General features: G+C 40.0%; 2 protein-coding genes across 2 annotated transcripts in view; one reads left to right on the top strand and one right to left on the bottom strand.

Moving 5' to 3' along the window:
- The window catches only part of rrp36 (ribosomal RNA processing 36), a 305,769-nt gene that overhangs the window by 265,862 nt on the left and 14,611 nt on the right, over positions 1 to 25,296 (top strand). The window lies entirely within an intron of this gene.
- On the bottom strand, positions 3,493 to 23,305 carry mfng (MFNG O-fucosylpeptide 3-beta-N-acetylglucosaminyltransferase). The gene is made up of 8 exons (XM_056256611.1): positions 22,586 to 23,305; positions 15,397 to 15,442; positions 15,213 to 15,315; positions 12,422 to 12,575; positions 8,291 to 8,376; positions 7,956 to 8,121; positions 4,623 to 4,708; positions 3,493 to 3,967 (listed from the first exon to the last, which is right to left on the bottom strand). Exons 1-8 carry the CDS (start codon positions 22,925 to 22,927, stop codon positions 3,871 to 3,873), a joined length of 1,080 nt encoding a protein of 359 aa, XP_056112586.1. The 5' UTR covers positions 22,928 to 23,305; the 3' UTR covers positions 3,493 to 3,870.

The following is a 25,296-nucleotide window of genomic DNA, read 5'->3' as shown; positions in this document are numbered from 1 at the left end:
TGATTGGAAACCCGCTGGGGCCACCTGATGTTCTCGATGGTCCTGAGGGCCCTGCTATCAAAGCCATCTAATCTCGCAGTCAGTGTCTTATTTAAGGGCCAAGTCTCCGAGCCATAAAGCAGGATGGAGAGTACTGCCGAGTTGTAAATCCGGAGCTTCGTCTTGCGTGAGATGGTCTGATGCCGCCAGAGTGGTTTCCAGAGAGACTGCAGGGCTGACGCAGCCAGGGCTCTTCTGCGGGTAATCTCTGGTTTTAGCTCCCCGTTGTCTGTCACTAAGGATCCCAGATACACAAAGCTCTTGACAGGCTCTACAATGTGATTGCCAAGCCGCAGGGAAGTTGGATGAGGTCCGTCACCGACATACATGAACTTGGTTTTTGTCCAGCTCACCTGAAGGCCAAGCTTCTCAGCCTCTTCGCTGTATATGCCCAGAGCATCTCTCAGCTGGTTGTAGGACGTGCTGAGCAGGATGGTGTCGTCAGCATACTCCAGGTCAGTCAGGTGGTAACTGCCGAAGGGAGTGATGCATTAAGGAAATGTGTGCTTCATAATATCATGAAGACAAGGCTATATTAATTACATTAATGTCTGGTCCTTGTGTAAATACTCTTTATTTAAAAACTAGTTTTTTACACTTCAAGCATTTTTCGTGAGATATAGCCTATAAAATGTACTGTACGCATGTACGCGTGCATTCGTTTGACCAACACACTGAACATCCAAATGCACCCACCCATTGAACCCGCCTGCCCACATAAAAGCCTGTCAGCAGAGAGCCATTTATTCCGAGTAGCTATATTGAAAAGAAACTGACAGACACGGTGTGCGAGAAACTGTGAAGCATAATTACACAAACACCCTCGTTCTCTTTTCCTCGGTCACCTCTGGTTTCTCTCCTGAACCCTGTTGGATCCACTTTGAGTGAGCAATTCTCTGCTTGTGGATGTCTTCTTTACACGCTTGTCTCTGAAAAGCTATATTTTCTTGTAAACAGTATATTTTCAAAAGTCTTACTCAGAGACTTGTTAAAAGGATAGTTCACCCAAAAATGTAAATTGTCTAAATCTACTCACCCTCGAATTGTTCCAAACTTGTGAGTTTTTCTTCTGTTGAACACAAAAGAAGATATTTTGAAGACTGTTGGTAACCAGACAGTTGACGGACCCCATTGTACGTTTTTTTTCCTACTAAGGAAGTCAATGGCTATCGTCAACTGTCTGGTTACCCACAGTCTTCAAAATATCTTCTTTTGTGTTCAACAGAAGAAAGAAACTCATACTCATATGTGCATTATAGACCTCCCTGTGTCTGACCACAGGACAAATAAGAGTGTGTGGGAGCTTTTATTATCTTCAGCTGCTTTTATGGCCACACAGATCAGGCGGTGAGCAGATGGCAGAAAATGAGATTGCGGATCCTCTTCTCTGACTGGTTTGATTTGGTCTACTGAATGTCCACAGGTAGACATTAAGACTTATGGGGCAGAAAGAAAACTTTCCAAATTTGCGTAGTAAAACAAGTAGGCCGTTAATGGCTATGTATACAGGTATACTAAGTTTGAGGGAGAAAGTTCATTTGAACTTTCATTCAAAGACAAAAGCATGTAGATTATCCTCAGAATGGTGTAGTTATGGCACCTACCTAAATCTAACATGCTAAAAAAAGTTGAGATGCAAAGCCACCAAAACCATTTATATTGACATTTACATTAACTACTGAATTTCCTATATGTATTAATACTGTGTTACAAAATTAGTAGTAATTGTAATCTAACCCCACTAAAAAATTAATTTGCAATTAAATAATGAATAAATATTACAATAGAAAATGCTAAAAAATATATATTACAAATAAAAAACTATTTGCACTAGTGGATTCAGACTTTAGACCACTGTTAATATCAATTACCAAGAAATCCACCCACTAAACAAAGCATTAAAATGACAAATAAATAAATAACGTATTAGATGTTAAAGCTCCAGTCTGTAACTTTTTTGGGTTCAAAATTATCCAAAATAAATTTGTGCAAGTACATAACCAGCCAGTGTTCAAAACTATCTGCTTGCCTTAGTTCAATTCAAAGCGGTAAGCTTGTAATAATGTTTTTAACTCCAGTGGTACTGGTGGATTTCCGCAGGAAATTCGAGCATGTCTTTGCGTCATTACGTCACATCTGTACACATAAAGAAGAGTCTCGGCTAGTATAAGCTATATTGCGTGTGAGGATGTTGGAGGTGGAGATTTATAGCCTTTTTTCACAGCACTTGATATAATTAAACTTATCAATTTGATGGCGGATCCAGAAAAGTTCAAACGACAATCAACAGTGACAACTGGAGATTCACCCGTTGTAAAATGCAAAAGACTAGTGGCAACAGAAAAAAAGAGACTGCAATCAGAGCATGCGAAAACAAGGATACACATCGGAAGGCTATGAAATGTAGTCACGCAATGCTGACGTTGTTAACCTTTACAATTTGTGATCAAAGTATAATTTGCACAGTTTGACGTGATATGATAAACGATCGTTAGATTTAATCAGCGCGATTTACTGCAATGCTTTTTTTCCCTTAGTTGGACAGAACAAATGTCACGTGGATGTTACTTACTTGTTCAGATGACATTTTACGGTGAAAAATCATATGTTGCTCATACTTCCAAAAATAATAATCTGTGATTCCAAAGACAGTATCCACACCGGCGCGGTGACTGACAGCTGCACATTCTCCTCAAACATTGGATTCATTCCCTGTGCCGTGCCGAGACACAACCCACGTAAAGTTGATTATTCCGTGAATAACTGCAATTGCAGATTTTGAACAGAGATGGCGACAAAGAGGAAAAACTGCGGACTGCAGCTTTAAATAAATAATACTAAAAACATCTGTAGCATTAAATCAATTGCAAACGGTTCTTAAAACACCAAAGTCTTTGTGATCAAAGTGCACTCAAAATTTCATCAACGGCCTTTCAAAAACTCAACAAGTCAATAAATAATCAACTAATTCAACATATATGCAAATACAAGACAATATTTTAAAAGAGTTGGCTTCTCCAGCTCAAACATAAGCACTTCACAGGGGAATCAGACACCAGCAGACATAAAAAAATGAATCAAACTCACTCAGATGCTATTTTGGGTTAGTTTTTGTACTGTATAATCCACACTGGAATAAAATTGTGCTAGTTTGTTTGGTGTACCAAACTCTCTGTTTGTTCTCACAGACTGCCACTTGATTAATTGGTTCATTTGATTGGCTGGCTGTCTTAAAGGGCCAGTATCCCCTGTCTGTCAAAGCCCTGTCTTAAAGAGGCAGTGCATGATTATGCCAAACTGTTTCATGTAGAGCACTTTCTCCAAACACACCTCCACACACACACACATTTGTGTTATAAAATAAATAATTCATAGTCTTTATACAGAAATAATTTGTATTTAACAATAACTGTAAAATGAAAAACATGTAAAAAAAAATGTAACGAAAACATTTTTTGTGGATATCCACTTATCTTAAGTGCTTCATGTATATCATACAGTATAAATATTACAGTAATCAAAATGTGTACAGTGCAAATATACGAATACAACTGATCATAGGAAAAAAAAATATGATTACCCTGTTTTGAAATAATTTGATTATATATAGTAAATGGTTTAAAAACAAACATATTCATAACCAAAATGTGCAGCAAGTAGACAGAGGTTATACACTTTCAATTTACAATTTCAATAACAATAATGGCTCAGTTAAACATTGAGGTTTTTCCGTGTCCTCATTTGAACACCATGCACTTTTGGCTTTTGTTGGCTCCTCAGCCCTTACAAAGTTCATGCATTAAAATTCTCACTTTATACATGATTATTGTATCATTGGAAACCACGTTGATTCCATGACAAGGCATTATTGAGAGCTACAGGACACCAACTTGTTGTAGGGTACAGAAGACAGTGGACTGTCCTGAACCTGAAAAACAGATTACAACAGAACAACATTAGCTTAAACCATCTTAAATGCATCATTAACAATGTCTATGACACATTTTTAAATGTCATCATAGAATAATAAATTATAAAAGCAAAGGATTAGTTGAAGTTTGCGAAATCTTTGCAGGAATCAAACTTTTACTGTCTCAAAAACAAGTATCCGTTATCTCTTGAGGAAAACATAAAACCTTTTAGCCTGTGAAGAGTTTGGTGATACATATAGACAAATATATTCAGATTAAGCTGATTAATATGTACGAGGAAGTGCTTTTAAACTGCCCGTAAGAGATGTCTGCTCACGAAGTGTGTAAGAATGGATTTATAGCGATAACAGAAAATGCCTGGATGTGTGGGAAGATATCAAACTCACCGTGGTAAGCATATTTTACAGATAAACATATACAAATATTAGCATGAAATTAGATTTCAGGAAGAAATTAGTAGAATATGCTTTTATATCAGTTAAAGTGGCTATATCTAATTTTAACATTACTTCGTGTGGTAATTTGTGTTGAATTAACAAAGGAAAGATGAGTTAGTGCCCGTATTCGTTATCTTTTAGTCATAAATAGCAAATCTATATCCCCAGGGTCTGCATGTAGGTGTATGTGTGAAGGTGTGTGTGCATGACTAACCTGGACGGATCTTCGTCTTTGGTAAAAACTCCTTTTAGTTCAACACTATTCATTTTATTCTCAAACCATCCATAGCTTAGAGTCACCTTCATTGTTAGAGGAAGAGAAACAAACAGGAAGAACAGAAAATTTGTTGTTAGAATTGCATGACTAGTCAGATTTGTTTTTACTAACCATTTCATTTTAGCCCAAAAATCTGTTATCTGTTTTGGCAGATATAATACTAGCATCCAGTTCATTGAGGTAAAATATCAGCATTCTGTTCTTTGAGGTAAAATATTAGCATTCAGTTCTTTGATATAAAATTAGCATCCAGAGGTGAAATATTAGCATTCAGTTGAAAAATTAGCATCCAGATCTTTGAGGTGAAATATTAGCATTCAATTCTCTTACGAGAGGTTCTCTCGTATTGCGTAAGCTAGCTTACGCTACGGGAAAGATTCATCTTTTCTGAGAATTTGAAGCCAAAAAATTATCCTATAATTTTGTATCCATTGTCAACGCAGTTCAGCTGCAGCAGACCATGAGGGGGCTAGCTAGCAGCTCATTGGTTCGCTCACAGAGAACTGCTTAAGCCTATGAGGAGACGCGAATGAACTCTCGAACCAATGATATTCTGACCCGCTCTCATTGCGTCAGAAACCGCCAAAACGGGCGTGGTCAGAGAGTATAAATAGCGTCCCAGGCTGTAAACTCTGATTTTCATCTCTTCAGCGAGGCTACACGCATCTGCTGATCCTGAGAGAAGCCGCCGTCGTCGAAAAGGCAACTCTAGCGAGCATCTAGGAGACTGAGGAAGCCGGCCGTCTTCGCCACCTTCAGCCGTCCTGCGAGCTAGCGCCATCCGACGGATTTGTATCCTTTTTACAAAAAAGCTTCCTGTTCTTATTTGTATCTAAAAGAGCCGAGCGTCTTTTTAAAGATGTCTCGTAAATCTTCCTGCGGTTCTTGCCGCGCTCCCCTCGAGACTGGAGACCGCCACGTCATCTGCGCTCTCTGCCTCGGATTGGAGCATGCCGAGCTCGCCCTCGCCGATGGCGGCTGCGATCTCTGCGAGGATATGCCGTTGTCGACCCTGCGGACTCGACTTCAGGCCACTAAAGTTGCTTCCGCGCCGCCTCTGACTTCGCCGCAGGAAGAAGAAACGCCGCTCTCAGAGGCCGCCGGAACCCCAGCTAGAAGCGTTCATCCCGCCGGAGCCTGTCGCCTCCCGCTCTCCTTCTCCGCCGCTTCCGGACATACAGTTGCCGCCGAGTGGCCGCTCTGTCGCCTCCGATGACGCCGCGGACATCAAGGAAACCTGTTCGCTTCTCGCTTCAGACAGTCGCTTAGCTTCTCACTTTGCTCCTATCCAAAGCACCCCGCACGTTCACGAAGTGCATGGATGCGGCGCTCGCCCCCCTGCGGAGTCAAGGTCTGCGAATACTGAACTATTTGGACGACTGGCTGATTTTGGCACAATCACAGAGAGAGCTACTGTCTCATCGTACAGTTCTCCTCGACCATCTGAAAGCTTTGGGCCTCTCTGTCAACTGGACAAAGAGCGCACTACAACCCAGTCAGACTATCTCCTTCTTGGGTATAGAGCTAGACTCGGTCACGATGACGGCTCGTCTGTCAACACAGCGCGCGCGCCGTGTTCAGCGTCTCGCCGCATCTTTTCAGATGAACAGACTCACACCTCTGAAAACTTTTCAGAAGGCGTTGGGTTACATGGCCTCAGCCTCCGCAGTGCTCCAGCTGGGGTTACTGCGCATGCGCCCGCTTCAGCTCTGGTTGAAGAGCTGTGTGTCTCACCGTGCGTGGACCATGGGCCGCCAGCTGATAAAAGTAACGCAGACCTGTATCACAGCTCTGCAGCAATGGACTGTGGCAGAATGGTTTCAGCGGGGCATTTCCATGGGGACCTTTTCTCGCCGAAAAGTCATCTCGACAGACGCATCCAACACGGGTTAGGGTGCGGTCTGCGAGGGCTCACCGGCCTTCGGCCCCTGGTCAGCTCAGGAGAGCCTCCTCCACATAAACTGTTTGGAGATGCTTGCGGTCGAGAACGCGCTCACGCGCTTTCTTCCGCGTATTCACGGTCACCACGTGCTGATCCGTTCGGACAATATAGCTGTGGTCTCCTATCTAAACCGTCAGGGCGGAGTCAGATCCAGGAATCTCTTCCGGCTGACAGAACGCATCTTAGTTTTGTCTCAGTGTCACCTGCTCTCGCTCAGAGCGACGCACGTGCCGGGTCATCTGAACGACGGTCCAGACAGTCTGTCCAGGAACCCCATTCCCCCCGGGGAATGGTCCCTGCACACTCTTACAGTCCAAAAGCTGTGGCTAATATTCGGCAGAGCAGAGGTGGACCTCTTCGCCTCAGAAGAGAACACCCACTGCCCAATATTTTTTTTAAAGAGCGAGGACGCGCTAGCCCAGACCTGGCCCAGCCGCCTGCTTTATGCATTCCCTCCGGTTTCTCTGCTACCACAGGTGCTTCAGAGAATCAGGGAAACACGCCACTCGGTGCTCCTCATAGCCCCGCGTTGGGAGGGTCAGACTTGGTTTCCGGAGCTCACTCAGCTGTCACAGACAGCCCCGTGGCCCATTCCAATCAGAGCAGATCTCCTCTCCCAAGCTCGCGGCACGATCTGGCATCCCCACCCAGAGCGCTGGGCGTTACATGTGTGGGTGATCAACAACTACCCGTTGCTTTGCCAGAGGGAGTGTTAAACACGATCATGCAGGCTAGAGCGGCTTCTACTAGAAGGCTCTATGCGTCTAAATGGTCTGTGTTCTCTAAATGGTGCACCGACAGAAACTTGGACCCACGGTTATGCGAGGTTCCTTCCTTGCTAGTTTTTCTCCAAGAGATGTTGAACAAGGGCAGGTCCCCGTCCACTCTCAAGGTGTATGTGGCAGCCGTCGCAGCGTTCGTTGAACCCCGGCGCGGCCAGTCACTGGGCAAAGATGGCTTGGTCATCCGCTTCCTCAGAGGAGCTAGGAGGATGAACCCCCCACGCCCCCCTTCGGTGCCGATTTGGGACCTTTCCATAGTTCTCGAAGCTATGAAAGCCCCTCCATTCGAACCGCTAAACACTATTATAAGTGGTTGCTAGGGTATCCTAGGTGGATTCTAGGTGTTATCTTACTAGCCTAGCTTATTAAGTCAAAAGATACTTAGAAAATCCTAATTTTGTTTGCTTCCGATCATTTCTTCTCAACTAAAATGCATGAACCATCACTCATTTCTGTACCAATACAATAACAATACTTTAATACCTCAATATAAGCAATACTGATAGCCACCACTAAAAAATCAGGTGAAAATTACAGTCATCTCACTTGTTTGGGGATATCACTGGGGGAAATTAGAAGTAGGTTTTCCAGATGAGAGTGAAACATGTTGCTATGGACCATTGAGATGCCCAGTCGCCTCTCAACTATGAATCCCACCGTACAGTCATCAGGTAACATGATTACTGCGGAGGTCTGCTCGAACCTGGGACCACTGCAAATAAAGACAAACATATTCTATATGCATAATATATACACAATACAGTTCATAAGTGTAGGGTCGGTAAGATCTTTCCAATTATTTCTTAATTCAGGCACTAAAATGTGCATAAAATGGTTTCAAAATCAAAGCCAAACACACACGTGCTGAATCAGGGCCTCACCTTGCCCAGGGTGCCATCTTCTCTGCCAGCTTCCTGCTCAGACAGAAACCAGCCCCTCCTGTGGCAAACCAGAAACGCACGTCCCTCTGAAACGGAACAGAGGAAAAAGTCAACCAGTCAGTTTCAACATGCAGTTGGTTACAAATATATAATTTATATGAAGAATTAATGCTACAGTTCATTACAATTTAAGAATCAAGTCCTAAAACATTGATGTGCAGGGTGATTTATGGTCGTTCTGAAGCTCTAGTGATGCAAACGGTCAGTGTGCGATAGTTTACAGCAGTACATGTGGAGACTCGTGAGTAAAAGCCTCACCTAAAGCAGGCATTTAAGCAACAAGAGATGAAAGAGATGAACAAGAGCAGTTATTAAAGCAACTCAGTTTCCTTTAAAAATATTGTGCAAGTGTGCAGAAATGTTCATCACTTGTACATCAATATACACTCACCTCAAGGATTATTAGGAACACCTGTTCAATTTCTCATTAATGCAATTATCTAATCAACCAATCACATGGCAGTTGCTTCAATGCATTTAGGGGTGTGGTCCTGGTCAAGACAATCTCCTGAACTTCAAACTGAATGTCAGAATGGGAAAGAAAGGTGATTTAAGCAATTTTGAGCGTGGCATGGTGGTTGGTGCCAGACGGGCCGGTCTGAGTATTTCACAATCTGCTCAGTTACTGGGATTTTCACGCACAACCATTTCTAGGGTTTAAAAAGAATGGTGTGAAAAGAGAAAAACATCGAGCATGGGGCAGTCCTGTGGGTGAAAATGCCTTGTTGATGCTAGAGGTCAGAGGAGAATGGGCAGACTGATTCAAGCTGATAGAAGAGCAACTTTGACTGAAATAATCACTCGTTACAACCGAGGTATGCAGCAAAGCATTTGTGAAGCCACAACACGCACAACCTTGAGGCGGATGGGCTACAACAGCAGAAGACCCCACCGGGTACCACTCATCTCCACTACAAATAGGAAAAAGAGGCTACAATTTGCAAGAGCTCACCAAAATTGGACAGTTGAAGACTGGAAAAATGTTGCCTGGTCTGATGAGTCTCGATTTCTGTTGAGACATTCAGATGGTAGAGTCAGAATTTGGCGTAAACAGAATGAGAACATGGATCCATCATGCCTTGTTACCACTGTGCAGGCTGGTGGTGGTGGTGGTGTAATGGTGTGGGGGATGTTTTCTTGGTACACTTTAGGCCCCTTAGTGCCAATTGGGCATCGTTTAAATGCAACGGCCTACCTGAGCATTGTTTCTGACCATGTCCATCCCTTTATGGCCACCATGTACCCATCCTCTGATGGCTACTTCCAGCAGGATAATGCACCATGTCACAAAGCTCGAATCATTTCAAATTGGTTTCTTGAACATGACAATGAGTTCACTGTACTAAAATGGCCCCCACAGTCACCAGATCTCAACCCAATAGAGCATCTTTGGGATGTGGTGGAACGGGAGCTTCGTGCCCTGGATGTGCATCCCACAAATCTCCATCAACTGCAAGATGCAAATGTTGCTAATGCTTTCAGCACCTTGTTGAATCAATGCCACGTAGAATTAAGGCAGTTCTGAAGGCGAAAGGGGGTCAAACACAGTATTAGAACGGTGTTCCTAATAATCCTTTAGGTGAGTGTATATATATATATATATAATATATATACAAAATATATACAATAATTAATTTATAATATTAATATTAATATATTAGCCTATATATTGAGTGAAATATTCATTGATTTGCTCATTGATTTGCTCATAAAGATGACCACTTGTTCAGATTCTGAATGATTTTTTTTTGTTAATGAATGATTCATTGAGTAAATAAACACAATGACTCAATGGCTTCATCCAAAATTGCATACTTCCCTACTATATAGTAGGCGAAAAACAGTATGTGACAAAAGAAGAATGTCTGAATTCACAGTTCTCAAAAAAGAGTAGGCAAAAAGTACCCGGGTGACCTACTACTTCCGATGAGATTCTGAAGTGTGCATACGATGGACACTTTACTTTATCATGAGGCCACGGGAGAGGATTTATGAATGACAGTGAAGTGACGCAACTGATGCTGGTAGGTCAGATGATAATGAAAACATGGCGAATGTACTACGTCCAGATTACAATTATACTACACTTTTGAAGTTATTACTTAGGCTATTCAAAATAAGAGAGTATGCCATTTTGGACTCAGCCAATTCCTCATTTTGTTCCTGAATGAATTACCGATTTTTAATTGCTTGAGTTAATGATGCAATGACTCACTCGTGAAGACAACTGTTTAAATAATACCTGAATGAGTCTGTGCTTTAAAATGAATCGCTTGAGTAAATGATTCATTGACTCACTCATAAAGACAGTGATTTGCTGCCACCTAACTGGTGTAAATATGTAAAATACCAAAAGAGTCAAATTCCCACCACTAAATTAGGCCAACACAAACTGAGCACAAACACAGACATGTGGATTGATACGAACATCAGAAAGTGCCGCTCAGCCAATATGAAAACAACTGTTGCACAAAATGCATTTATTTTAATTTCCATTTTAATTTTCCACTTCTTTTCATTCAAGTTTTTTTATTACAAAATCCTATTTGCTGTACCGCCAAGTAGCAATCTAAAATCTTTACATTAATTCAGATGGTTCACCAATTATGTGACCAAATCCCTAATCAAGCAACAAAAATTGCAATGTATCAGCTCTTCAAACCATGAATTTCTCTTTCTCTGTAAGTTCTCAATGCAATCTGCTCTTCATTTCTTGGCTTTCCAGATAATCTTAGCCGGTTTGTTTTCACATGGGGTTCTGTGGAGCATCATAAGCGACAGGGGCATAAATCTGCCTGTATCCATCTCCTTATCCCCCCATCCGTTTATCTCTCCATTCAATCCTCCGTGTGGCCGTTACCCTCAAGGTTCTTTACAGTCCTTTTCTGTCTTCTCATTCGTTCGACCGTATTCCTCCCCTGTAGGGAGTTGTGGCCTGTCCAGCCAGACGTATAAATGTGGACATAAACAACACAGGGGACACACAGAGATGGGGCAGACGGGACGGCCAAGGTTTTTGACCAGAACGAAAGAGCAGTTTAGATTCAATGGAGCTTTGACTGTCCAACTGGGTGTTATATTGAGAAAGAAGTTGAGGAACAAAGCAAAGGAAGCAGGCAAATGGATTTGTAGACAGTAATCCCACAATTAAAAAGAATGTCTAAAATACATATGTTTTTATGGTGGGTATAACTAATAGTTAAGGTGGGTGTAATTATTTGTTTTCTTTTTGTCTTTCATCCCATTGAGCGGAGGTAGAGTCCGGCTGGAGTGGCAGAAATGAAAAGACAGGTCTCATTTTTATTACCCAGGTGCCTATGTGCCCCAAGAAGAGATCAGTAGAGCAGAGAGAGAGAGAGAGAGAGAGAGAGAGAGAGAGAGAGAGAGAGAGAGAGAGAGAGAGAGAGGATTATGAAATCTGAACTAAATGGCTTGTCTGTTCCTGTAGACCTCACACACACACACACACACATACACACAATGGGTTTTCATGATTTATGAGGACATTCTATAGACATAATGATTTTTATACTCTACAAACTGTATATTCTATGCTCTAACCCTATCCCTAAAACCTTTCTGCATTTTTACATTTTCATAAAACATAATTTAGTATGATTTATTAGCTATTTTCCTCATTGGGATTAAAATAGGTCCCTACAAGGACAAGGAGTTCGGATATTGTCATTTTTGTGGGGACATTTTGTCCCCATAACGTAGGGTTTACCAGGATTTACACATTCACACACACACACATACACACACAGAGAGAGAGAAGAAGCAGGTCCAAAGACAGCATGACTACAAACACACACTCAAAATGATTGGCGTTACACATTGTACATGATTGGATCAACTCCCCTGACAGTATTTTTTTCCAACTATACAAAAAAGCTGACAGAATTGTCCAGATAAATAAGCAATAAAGCTCTAATCACTGATTGATCCCTGAAGGGCAAAAATACAATTTGGTAAAGGCTGATCAATAAAAAATAAAAAATTATTATTATCGATAATGGTTCAGAGCAGTGAATTCAGGTTTTTTTTTAAATAAAAAAATGGGATGCTGACCGTCTTATTCCCTTCCAGCAGCTCCTGTGCTCTCATTGGTCGATCCAGGCTTGGCTTGCCCACATAGATATCTCTTTCTCCTGGGAAGGCCGTCAGGAGAGAAAGAAGGGCTCCAGGGTTCAGGTAATTATCATCATCAACATGACAAAACCACCTATGGCAAAATCACAAGTGCTTTAAAAGTTGTATCAAAATCAAACTTGTACTGTTCACGTTGTCTTAGCACGTTGTTTCACTCTCCGATGTGTGTGTGTAGATAGATAGATAGATAGATAGATAGATAGATAGATAGATAGATAGATAGATAGATAGATAGATAGATAGATAGATAGATAGATAGATAGATAGATAGATAGATAGATAGATAGATAGATACCGTAAAACTTCAAATAATAGCCGAGTCCCAAATAGACGCCTGTCTCTTTTACACGCCTGGTGTGGCAGCAGGTTTGGGTAAATAAAGGCCGGTCTCAAATAGAGGCCGGGTCTGTTTTTTAGTTTCGGGTTGTATTTAATCCTCTAAAACCGCCAGATCGCCCGCTTTTTGTCGGCCGCCAAAGTAAATTTTTGTCCCTCCAAAGCCTTTTTTTTGATCGATGTAGAATAGAATGACCGCTTGACAGGGCGCGTTAAGCCTTGTTTATACTCGACGCGTCCGCAAGAGCGCGAAGGTGCGCACGGCAAAATGACGTAATTGCGGTATGGGCGGTCGTGCGCGTTGGGTGCGCAAGACCCCATTTCGCCTGGCGGTGTGCACGGCACTTTTTGTAACATCGCGCGCGGCGCCGCATCCGAAGATGAACGACTTCGAGCCGAATCAGGCCGAACTGTTACGTCTGTACCAGCATGTTTATGATCCTTCTATACACAGAGACATTTGCATTGATGGGCGATCATAAAAGCCTCTCATTTTGTGAATAGGAACACATTTGCATTAAGCACCCAGTTTGCACTTGTCTAAAATAACTGCTTACATTTATAAAATAAGCCTACAATAGCAGAAGTAAGCCCTGCTGATTAAATTAAGGTTTAAACACTCTTCAATAAGGCTTCAGTTGTTTAACGAGTTTGTACAAGAAAGTACAATACACCTACTGCATTTATTACTCTTTTAATATGAATCAGCTATTAATAAACTACTAATAAACGGCAAACTACTTCTTCACTGCTGATTCCTGGTGGTTTAGAGGAGAATTACTCCGAGGCGCCCCCTGTCGTTTCACAGAATAGCACAACGGCGAGCGCGTCAAGTATAAACGCCTCGTCCGTTTGGAGAGGTGCGCGCGCAGTCAGCGGAGACTCGCGCTCGTGCGGACGCGTCGAGTATAAACAAGGCTTTACGAGCAGAGAGAGAGAGAGAGAGCGCCCCGGCCGCGCGCGCGCACTCACGTCTTCAAACAACACGAGCGCTGTCTTGCTCTCTCTCCCTCGCGCATATTAATCAAAATCAATTGACGCGATAGTAAAAGGTCGGAAGACCGCAGTTTCACGTGGAGCATTTGGAGATTTTTAGGGATTAGAGACAGGCCTATACACTCAATGAACAACATCTCAACACTAAATTATAAAGGCCTGTCCCATATAGACGCCTGTCTCAAATACAAGCCGGTGCAGTTCGACGATTTGGGTAAATAAAAGCCCGGGCTACTATTTGAAGTTTTACGGTAGTCTAAATAAAGTTCTGGATAAAAATTTCCCCCTCAGAAGGTCAGAAGTATTTTTTCAAAGTTCAGGAAGTTTCGGGAATGGGACTTGGGTGCTGCGCATGCTGATTGGTTGAGTTCGCGCAGCATTTTGATTGGTTGACTCCACGCAGCATTTTATTTCAACCACCATTTTTAAAGTCTGTCGCGGTGCGTGCAATAAAAGTTGTTTGATATTCGAAACAAAAATGGAGTTTAAAAAATACGACCGATGGACCGACAACGAGGTTCTTTATTGAGCTTATATTCGGAGGAGGAAATCCAGCGGGAACTGGAAAGTCGCACACAGTCCTACGTCAACGGACTAATTTGCCTAATCTTCACGGTAGGGTACGCTCACATATCGCGTCTTTTGCGCGCTCAAGTTCGTTATTTCAAATGTAGGCGCGCAGTATGTGGTGCGGTGCGACGCGCTCATTTTTTTTCCATGCGCGTCCGCGCCGCATCGAGATAAAAACATTTCAACTTTTAGGTCACGTGACAAGAACCAACCGGAGCGCAACCGCCCTAGCGCTTTGGGAAAAGGAGAATGCGGCGCGCCCAGCGCTTTCTACACGTTTTTAGGCGCTATATGTGAATCCGGCCTTACGGTACTGATCCACTTTTGCGACACGACTGAAGCGTGGTGTCGCACCCTCTCCACATTGATGCGCGTTCCTCAAGTTTACCGCTATGGGCGTGGTTTTGACCCAGCGGCCAGTCTAGAACAAAGGCCCCTCGAGAGACTACTTCTATTGGATAGACGCGTCGCGTTTGACGGATTCATTTGCATAAAGCTGGGCATCGGCCAGCTTTTTGACGCGCAGCATTTTTCCAAATGAAGCGCCGCCTTCCCGGGATGCTTTGCGGGCGCGTTAAAGTCGCGTGACGTCACCCATAGGAATAAAGTGGAGTGCGGCGCGACTGAAGTGTCGCACGGACAAGTGGATCAGTACCGTTAGACAGCAAAGGAAACGCAAACAGCAACTGGTCTGGGGGAGGGAGGAGTTCCTGGGACAAATTGTTCCGGGTAGTTTCGGTGGAAATGCGGCTATATAGATACATATGAATCGTAACATAAGGTCATATTCCATTATCGTCCAACTCACTTTTTGTCAGAGGCCATGAAGTGGTGATACTCGGCAGCCATCTTGCAGGATAAAGCTTGATGACTGTGCTCCGGCGAGCAGTTAGTGACGACAACATTAAATCCTGTGAGGACAGAAACACACAACGAGTGAAGAGCAAATATTCAGAAGCTCACACCAATCCTGCAGAAGAACGATGATCTACCTTCAGAGGAAATGTCTTCATCTGGACTGTCTGTGAAGATGTAGGTCTGTAAAAGTAAAGAAGAAACACAAATTAATGAGGCAAACCATAATAATTCTGAAATGGTGCAGTGAGAGTCTAGTGGTCTTTTGGGGACAAGTAACATCCAATCTCCCATCATGCACCAGTGCGAGATAACAGCTGGTGCACCAGGAGGCCTCAGAGCATCTGTGATCAAGGTTTTGTCTCTACAGAGAATATTGGTTTATTATTACCAATGTTTTCTCAAGGTGGGACGACAATGTTGCGAAGAGTTTGTGTTTTTCTGTGAGAGTGTCTAAAAACTACAGCTGAGATAATTGGACTGGCACAAAAACTATTGAGAAACATTATCAACAACAACAACAAAAATAGCACTAAATAATTTAGAAATATGAGGTACGTTTGATCCGTTGTAATATAGTTTGATGAACATTAAATAAACAGTCAGAATAAACTTTTTTTTTTTTCAAAGAAAAGTTGTAAGGCATGTTACAAAATGTAGCACTAAAATGAATATAACATTTTTATTATTTTGAATTAATTATTATTTATTCTTAATTTTATTTATTTAACTATAAATTATATATTTTATTAAATATTGTTTATATTATACATTTCATATTGCAGTTTTCTTTTCACTACAATAGCTTTTAAATTAGATTTTTGGGTTGATTTTTTTTTTTGGAGGGGACATCATCTTCACTTACACAACAACAAATAATTCCAATTATGAATAATGTTAAAAAAAAATTATGTTGTTGTTTAATATGTTTAATATTTTTGTGGAAACTGTAATACATTTTTCAGGATTCTTTGATGAATGTAAATTTTATTTTATTTGAAATACAATTTTTTGTGACATTTTATATATATATATATATATATATATACTGTAACTGTTGCTAAATTTAATTCATCCTTCCTGAATAAAATTATTAATTTCTTTCACGCACAACTAATTTTACTGATGTGGAACATTTTGTGTGCAAGAGGGGTGGAAAACAACAAAATGTTACATTCTTAATTCTTAAATTATATATTTTATTAAATATTACTTTTATATTTTTATATAAAATATATATAATATATAAAAAATATTATTATTATTTTTACAGACTAACATTTTTTGGACATCGCTTTTTTCCCCCTCATTTTCTCATAATTGTGTTCTCTAGAGTGTCAGTTGTTCACTAAATGTTACACAACAATGAATAATTCCATTTAGGAATAATTACAAAAATTGTATTATTATATTATTCAAAACCTAATAATATAACTATTATTAAAATAAGTATTATTAAACATATTCAAAACATGACTTTTATTATGTAGACATCTATGCATCCAAAGCAACTTACAAAAGCAAACAAATATTGTATAAAATAATTCTAAAATTTGATTATATGAGGTAGCCACTGTGATATAGTCTTTAATATAGTTTGATGAAAATTAAATAAACATTCAAATTAAACAATGACAAATGCAGCCAACATTTTAAAGAATGTTACAAAATGTAGAACTAATTAATTTAATTAATGTAACTTTTTTATTTATTTAATTATTAATCAAATATATATATATATATTTTATATTATACATTAAAATGTATTACTATATTATTAGAAATCTAATAATATAATTATTATTATTATTATTATACATATTCAAAACATGACTTTTAATATGTAGATATTTGCATTTATGCATTTAGCAGACGTTTTATCCATTACAGAAAAGGAACAACAGCAATCTGTCAAAGAGTCGTCATATAGGCCTATAGTAAATATATATATTTACAAACTTTTGTTACATGCAATTAATCGCAATTAATCGATTTGACAGCACTAATATATAATATTAGCATTGGAACTTTCCAGTGTCATTTGTAACCACAGAGCCGAAATGATAAAAAAAAAAAGGCTCTCAACCAAGTGAGAAGAGCAGATTTGGGAGCCATTTCCTGTTAGACCAAGGCACATCCTATCTGTGGCCATATTTACCTCTACACTTCCGTTTTGACTCACTCACACACACACACTCTTTATCGCATCCCGTGATGATGCAGTGCAGATGTCACTCTGGAAGTTTAGCTTCATTACGACGTCTGCTCCAGACGGCTCAGATCGTAAGTCTACATGCCTCTCCCTCCGTGGTCCTTGAGTGCTGGCAGAATAATCGAACGCGCAGATCAATGCCGCAGCCATCAAAGCCAATGGGCCAGAGCGAGTGGAAACGGCCCACTCACACCCCGAGCTCCTTCATAAATCATAAGGGTGGATCTTTAGCTCTCATTTCTTCCAAAGTGAGACGGCTGATGACAGCGGCTCATAAAGCACCGTCTGGAGATACACAAAGAGTGAAACGGCAGGACAACTGCCCATTAGTGGCATAATGAAGTGAAACCGGTGGAGGAGGTGCGTACATTTTGTCTTCCCAACTTGAGAGGGAAAGAAGGCATAGATGGAGCCCAGCTTCCCCTCTGTGGATGTAATGGGTGGAGCTAGAATATCCAAGCACAACTCGATCCCTCCACCCATTACATCCACAGAGGTGAAGTAGGATCAAGCTCAACCCATGACGTCCTGGATGTCATTTGGCTCTTTAGTGAGCTCCACCTGCAAATTTAGGAAAGAAATGCCTCATAATGTGATGGACGATAAAAACGAATGCACTTATAGGAAGCCGGGTTGCGTCCAAAACGTTTTTGCTTATAATAGGCTATCAAAGCCTCATATACTACACATTCTGTCACTGAAATTAACAGGAAAAAAAAAACATATTAGTCTGTAAAAGTGCTCAATAACAAAATCTAACAATGTGTTGGGGGGAGGGGGGGTATTTTTTTTTAATTTTCCTGGCATTTGTTAAAAGTGCCAGAGTTGTTGTTTCACACTTCGTTCCTGTTTCCTCAGCTTAAGACTTCCTCTGTCAGATAGACTTCCGTTTTGTCATTGTTTCTAAACGCAGTCTGCGGCTGTCGCTTCCTCTTATTGGCACGGAGGCAAAGGGCACACAAACATACGCACACACTCTCATGAAAACTGAAACGCACATCCTGTGTTTAAAAACCCGCTGTTGGAACCCGAAAACTAAATCGAACAAAGCCCAAATCGTAAGCTTCAAACAGCATAACTCAATCGCCTGGAAAAAGCCCAGCTAACAGGGAATGTTCTCAGAACTTTAGCTGACGCTGTGGCAAGGTTCTCTCAAACTTATGAACAAACGTTCTTCCAGGAACATTAGTAAGACATTCATTCTGGTCTTTAATAATGTTCTCAAAAACATTATTTATACATCGTTCATGGAACGTTTTTTTTTAACCTGAAACGTTTGATTGGATGTTTGCGTAACAGTTATTTCAGAGAACATTCGAAAGTAACGTTTCCATTATGTTTGCAAAATGATCACATGGAATGTTCCCTAAACGTTCGCATAAAACATTTAAAAGAATGTTCAGAAAACATTCAGAAATAACGTTTTTAACTTAATGTTAACATTCTTATGTTACGTTCAAATGTTCACATTTTTCGTAAAATTTAGCAATTTTCACATACAGACGACAATGTTGTCAAAACGTTCACAAAACAACTAAAAACGCTGTATTATTCATGTCAGGCCAGTAGTTGCTGGTGTCGCTTTGTAAAGAAACATTACGCACCTATAGACTGAACGTGTGATACGCATGCACATGACATCACTGTTCGCACCGTTTTCAATAACTTTCACTTTGAATCCCGTTTTCAAAAGTTTGCATTTCCAGGCCCCCAAAAAAACACAGTTGTCGTGTAAATGAACGGCCAAAACGTATTAAAAGTTATATCCATTTTCATCCATTTCCTCATATTCAAAACAGGACCAATAAAGCAGAAGCAGGGGATTTTTTGGAAAGTGTTGCGTTTGAGGGCGAAAAAACCTCAACCTCAACCCCCCTCCAGTTTCAAACTTAATCTGTCAAACGACTGAACGTTTGAGAGTCATTTCTCCCACACAAACACAAACGAATTAGTGTGAGGAATTTCAGCCCCTAGCATTTCACTCACTTTCTCTGTAATCGTACAAGTATTTGGATCAGCAGCGCCGCTATTTCGCACGTGTCATCTTATATTTAGAGTGACGGCTGCTCCTTTGAAAGTGTTACATCCTGAGTTGCATGTTGGGAATTCGTTTTGACAAGCCACTCAGAGATAATGCTCGGCAAGTCCCAATCACTAGCATCTTCCCAAAGTAGAGCTCATGTTGTCAGTGCCTGCCAAACCACGAGTTTGAACGTGTGAATGCATGTGTTAGTACGTCAGTCCGACTTTGTTCTGCTTCTTAATGTCATGTTACAGAAGGCCACAGTCAAGTCTAATCATTTACGGTTTAAACGGGTGTCCATTAAAGGGGACGTTTAAAACTTTTTCGATGTCAGTTTAAAATAAATCTGTGTCAAACTTTGCTTTTTGCCAAGTACCAATAATGACCGATAATTATGTCTGACTTTCACAAAAATAATATAAGGAACCAGGGCTTCACTCATGAACATTTTGTCTCACGTAACATGCATTTAAGTGTCAAGCAAGTCTAAGGAACAGCAAAAAAAAAAAAAAAAATTATATACCAGCCAGGGGTGCGTTTCCCAAAGCCAACTATGGTCGCAAGTTCCGTCGTTACCAATAGAGTTCACTGGAAATTGCGATCATAGTTGGATAACGATGCTTTCAGGAAACGCACTCCCAGTATATCAAACCAGTATATCCTGAAGTGTCAACCAGTCTCTTCCCTGTTTACTGAAGTCAGCCGGATCCGGGCCGTATCCAGATCAGATGGTGGACCTGCACCTGGACCCGTCCATGACACATCCCTGAAGTGCCAGCCTCATCAGCCCTGTGAAGGCCTCATCGACACGACAGCCATCGGCACTGATCCTCAACAAACTCGTCTCCACACCGGCGTGATGACTCCGACTTCCAACCAGATGGAACTGGATTCATATTCTGAATGTTCTGATCCAATCGGACTTCTGACCTGTAATGCTGCCTGGATCATAATCATACACTGTTCGCTCGTTGGCCAGAGGAGAACTGGCCCCCGACTGAGCCTGGGTTCTCCCAAGGTTTTTTCTCCATTCTGTCACCTGATGGAGTTTTGGTTCCTTGCCACTGTTGCCTTGGCTTTTGGCTTGCTAGTTGGGGACATTTAATATTCAACTATATTATTGATCTGCCTTACTTAAGGTGGACGATGACATAATTTTCTTCTAGAAACAAACTTTGTTGTATTATTTTCATGTTATCACTGTGAAGCTGCTTTGATACACTCTATATTGTAAAAAGCGCTATAAATAAAGGTGACTTGACTTGACTATATCCCAAAGCATGAATTTGAATTTAACATGAGCATGATTTTAATAGTATAACTTAAAAATATGATGAGGTTGTTGACAAATAATGGGAAAATCTCACAAAACCAGCCATATTTGAAAACATATTTGGGTAATATTTCAATAAGTATATATATATATATATATATATATATATATATATATATATATATATTATTAAGTATTCTTTTTTTTCAGTATTTTTTGCTTAAATAATCTGAAGCCATTTTTCGGACCATTACATTTTTTTTGTGACATTATTAATCACAAATAAAATAATACTTATTATTTCAAATTAAGTAAATCGTATTTATTTGAATATAAAAGTTGTATTATTAATGATCAAATAATAATTTGTAATATTATTGTTGTTGTTGTTATTGTTGTTATTATGTGATTAATAATGCCACAATGAAATAATCATTTTTATTATCATTATTATTATAAAAATAGGTTACTACTATATTTAATAGAATATAAAAGTTGTATAATTATTTTAAAGTATTAATAAGAAGTAAATTCTATATTTAATTTAATATAAAAGTTGTATTATTAGTCACATAATTACAATTATAAATTGTATTATTGTTGTTGTTGCTGCTGATCTTATGATTGTGTGATTAATAATACAACAACACAGATTATTATTCTTGTTATTATTGGTAGTAGTAGTATTAAAAAAAATAGGTTAATATATTTAATAGAACTTAAAAGTTGTATTATTATTTCATATTAGTATTCTGATTTTAGTATTAGTATTAATATTTTAAAATATTATTTATATATTACTGGCCTATATACAATTTATTTATTTTTAAAAAATGGTCACTGTGCAAAACATTTTAATAAAATTTCCTTTATGCAACACATAATTTTGTACTTTTTTCTTTCGATTTTGTGGTGAAATGCGACCGTGACGTCACAGGCCTTTTGGATGCTATTCACAGAGCGGCTGTGCTGTAACCGCACACTTGGTCTGGTCGTTTAGATCTGTCAAATCAGAGATGGTTTCAGTATCTACAAGCCTTAACCCAGAATCCATCAGTAAACCTCTAAAAAATATCTTAAACAGGCTTTAATTCACTGCCACACCAAATGCTTTGTATTATAAGATATCAGTGGAAGGCACTGAACTTGGCTTCATTCAAATGGACTTTCAGTAAGTGGTCTTCATTACTTTCTCTTTCAAAGGTCACCGCTGTGAGGTCTGCTTCTTGTGACAAAAAAGAGGACCTAAAAGTCCATCTCTACCCTTGGTGACAAGGCTACTGCTGAATTAGAGAACACAGAGAGGAAGTGCTCAGTCTATAAACGAGCACAGGGCGGACGAAACAGGAAATGGCTCAGCTCACTCTGTTTTAATATAGATGCACCAATGTGTGGGCCAATCTTTGCGGCGTGGTGCCAACGTTAATAAATTCGGCTCATTCGTGCTTGTGAAAAATGACTTCAATCACTCTGTTTAGCAATCAAATAGAAGAAAAAAAATGTGGGTTGGAAACATTTCCTAGGTGCCACTTCATATGTTGCCACCGCTCAAGTGAGGTTTTGCACCTGTGCTTTCACCGGGACGTTTGCACACAACCTCTATCTGATGCCACAGGATGTGCACATGTCTGCCAGACGTCCTGTGACATCAACATCAGCATGTTTTGTATGAGTTTGTATCATAAATCATGATTTAGACTAATAAAATGATCAATGAACTATCATAAACATTGACTGGTTGATCAGTATGGGGTTTCTTATATTAAATCCCCTTTATTTTTTTGAGTATATAATAGATCCTAGTCAAGGAGCACTCACGTGGTCTTTAGTCCTGGAGATCCAGGTCTCCAGAAGAAGAGCAAGGCGGGTCTTGTGGAACCGGCCGGTGGTTTTCACTGCAATGAAGATGTCTGTGAGTTTTAAAGATTGTTGTGGCTTCATCTCCCTCCATTTCTGACGTTTCTGTTTCTGATTTTCAAGAACAACGTCTCTGTGTTGGTTTACAGCCACGGTCCTTGATAGAGATGCTGTTCTTTCACGTGCAAAGGGCGCAGTGGGGTTTTGGTCACTCCGGGTGCGCAGCTGCAAATCCAGCAAAACCAGGATGAACAAAGTCAGAGCGAAGACAGGCAGTGGATGTAAAAGCCTCCTCAAGATCATCTTATAAATCCTTAATCCACTTTTGGTCACATATTAAAGTAGTTCAAGTATAAGCTGCGGCATTTGCCCGCATTCACATTGCATGGCGCACAAAAAAAGGTCTGATTTTTAAAAATAGTAATGAAATGAAACAAACAGAGAGTCCATGTGTGGGTTGGAATATGTATTTTAAATTCATTGTTATTCTGTGAAAGTTTGCATCTGGTAATTCCGCGCGGATCCTAGCTGATGCCCCATGCGCCCTGGTAAAGCGGAGGATGGATGAACTGTCACTCATTCACTTTCGGGCTTCGCAAACTTTTTACGCCACGCCCACTTTCCGTGGTGACTGACGCTCCGATGGTGACTGATAAGATAAAGTGTATGGCTGCAAGTGTGCAAATAAACCGAATTTCCTGTTGAAAACTTCTTTTTGAAGCCAAACTTATTCTCTCCTGTGCGGAAGGAGATTAAAAAAAAACTATAACGTTTCTAGTTGGTGCATTATAGAACATAATAAATAACTTTGAATCTATTCAATGACAAAAAAAAAAGAAAAAGTACCAAGAACCGATGTGGAAACAACCAATCAATTTATTTTCAAATGCCTTTTATGTCTTTATTACTGTTATTAACATTTATTTAACCAGGCAAGTCACTTAAGAGCAAGTTCTTATTTTCAACAACAGCCTGTTTTAGTAAATAAAGATATTTAGACAGTAGGCTAATTATAATAGGTTTTAAACTCTGATAAACTCTCTTTCGATATTTATTGTGGAAAAAAAATGTGTACTGATTTTAAACAAATTACAACTGTTTCCTCCTAAAATATTAAAACAAAATGGTGTAAATATGAATATATATAGGCTATATGTGTGTGTGTGTGTGTGTGTGTGTGTGTGTGTGTGTGTGTGTGTGTGTGTGTGTGTGTGTGTGTGTGTGTGTGTGTATATATATATATATATATATGTGTGTATATATGAATATATATATATATATATATATATATATATACATGATATATATCGGTATAAGTATTGGCCAATATAATATGATTCTTTTTAATGTTATCGTTATCGGCCCGATAAGAAAATTTGGAATTTTTTTCCTTCTGCTGAGACATTTCAGATGCACACTGTATGCCATGATGGTTTTGAATTGCTTTAAATATGATTGTAATTTCTTCAAAAATTAAAATACAGTTCAGTGCAAAATGTGCAGTGCAAGTCGTTCATATAGGCAACATAAAATTATAATGAGAACATTAAAAGAATTAAAAGAATAAAGAATTATCGGTTATCGGTATCGGCCAAAATTTTCATATCGGTGCGTCCCTAATATATATAGACAATATACTTAAGACAATTGAAAATGTCAATGTTTGTAATTCGTAGCCAAAATTATGATGACACATGAGGATGTATATTTCTCAAGGCAATATTTTCGGAGAACTCCCTCTGAGGGAGGTTGCCAGCTGTTTATATTTCTGACGGTTCACTGTATGACACTGTAGGCGTTCTGGCTTCTGTCCTGAACTACTTTATCGTTTTACTTTCAACTTGTGCCAGAGAACTGCGTTATCCTAACTGTTATCCTAAGCACCACTTGTCAAGTAGTCAAGTATACATGCATTTGGAACGTTTATTGTGTTCAAACACTTTTTTGTAATGTTCTGGCTTATACTTTTCCTCAGGTCAAGGGGGATTGAGGATGACATGATCAAAAACCTCTGCAGTGACCTTCATCAGCACCTTTGTTTGTAATTTCTCAGCCTTCTCCTCTTTCATCCATTCATCCTTTGCAACCAGTAACCAGCTGCCTCCTTTTCTCCGTCCCCCCCTCCCTCGGTGGCCCCATGCACGGTCGTCTGGTCCCTCAGGTAAATCAGAGATGCCCAGGCACACCCTGGCCAGGAAAGGCCCAGGATCGGTTTACGGCCTACCTGAAAAGATCCTTTTAAAACAGCAAGTACATTGCTCCCTACTTTGAACAATGGCAGACCTTTTCAGACTCTTTATGCATTGAAAAGCCATTTACGTGCCTCTTGACTTGCTGTTCTGAATGCGAGATTCATTGTTGATGCAGTGTTTTGTGCAGACAACAGAGTGTTAGACAGAGCAGACAAAACAGGCAGCAAAAATGCCTCAGATCCTTTAAAAAAGCACAAAAGCCTCAGATCCTTCAAACTGAAGTTTACAAACAAACACCAGTGTCTCCAAACGGCAGGTGTGTGGGTTACCATCAACAATCTGAAGACAAAAAGTGTAAAAGAGGCTTAACTACACTGTTTATGTTGTTTATGAGACAGATCAACAGTCAAAACTAAAAACACATGCTCCACCTGAAAACAGATAAAACCTTTTCAAGTTTAGTTAGGCGTTCCTTAGTTT

Source organism: Rhinichthys klamathensis, unplaced genomic scaffold (assembly GCF_029890125.1).
Source record: "Rhinichthys klamathensis goyatoka isolate OS25496 unplaced genomic scaffold, OSU_Roscu_1.1 h1tg000127l_1, whole genome shotgun sequence".
In the NCBI taxonomy this organism is placed as follows: Eukaryota; Metazoa; Chordata; class Actinopteri; order Cypriniformes; family Leuciscidae; genus Rhinichthys; species Rhinichthys klamathensis.
The sequence above is the reverse complement of the archived record's forward strand: the minus strand, read 5'-3'. Positions and strand labels throughout refer to the sequence as shown.

Excerpts from the sequence above, each read along its gene's own strand:
- mfng (XM_056256611.1), bottom strand. The coding sequence starts at position 22,927 with ATGATCTTGAGGAGGCTTTTACATCCACTGCCTGTCTTCGCTCTGACT. Across the intron at positions 15,443-22,585 it reads TCTCCAGGACTAAAGACCAC|ACCTACATCTTCACAGACAG; the intron begins GTGAGTGCTCCT and ends TTACTTTTACAG. Across the intron at positions 8,122-8,290 it reads AAGATGGCACCCTGGGCAAG|TGGTCCCAGGTTCGAGCAGA; the intron begins GTGAGGCCCTGA and ends CTTTATTTGCAG.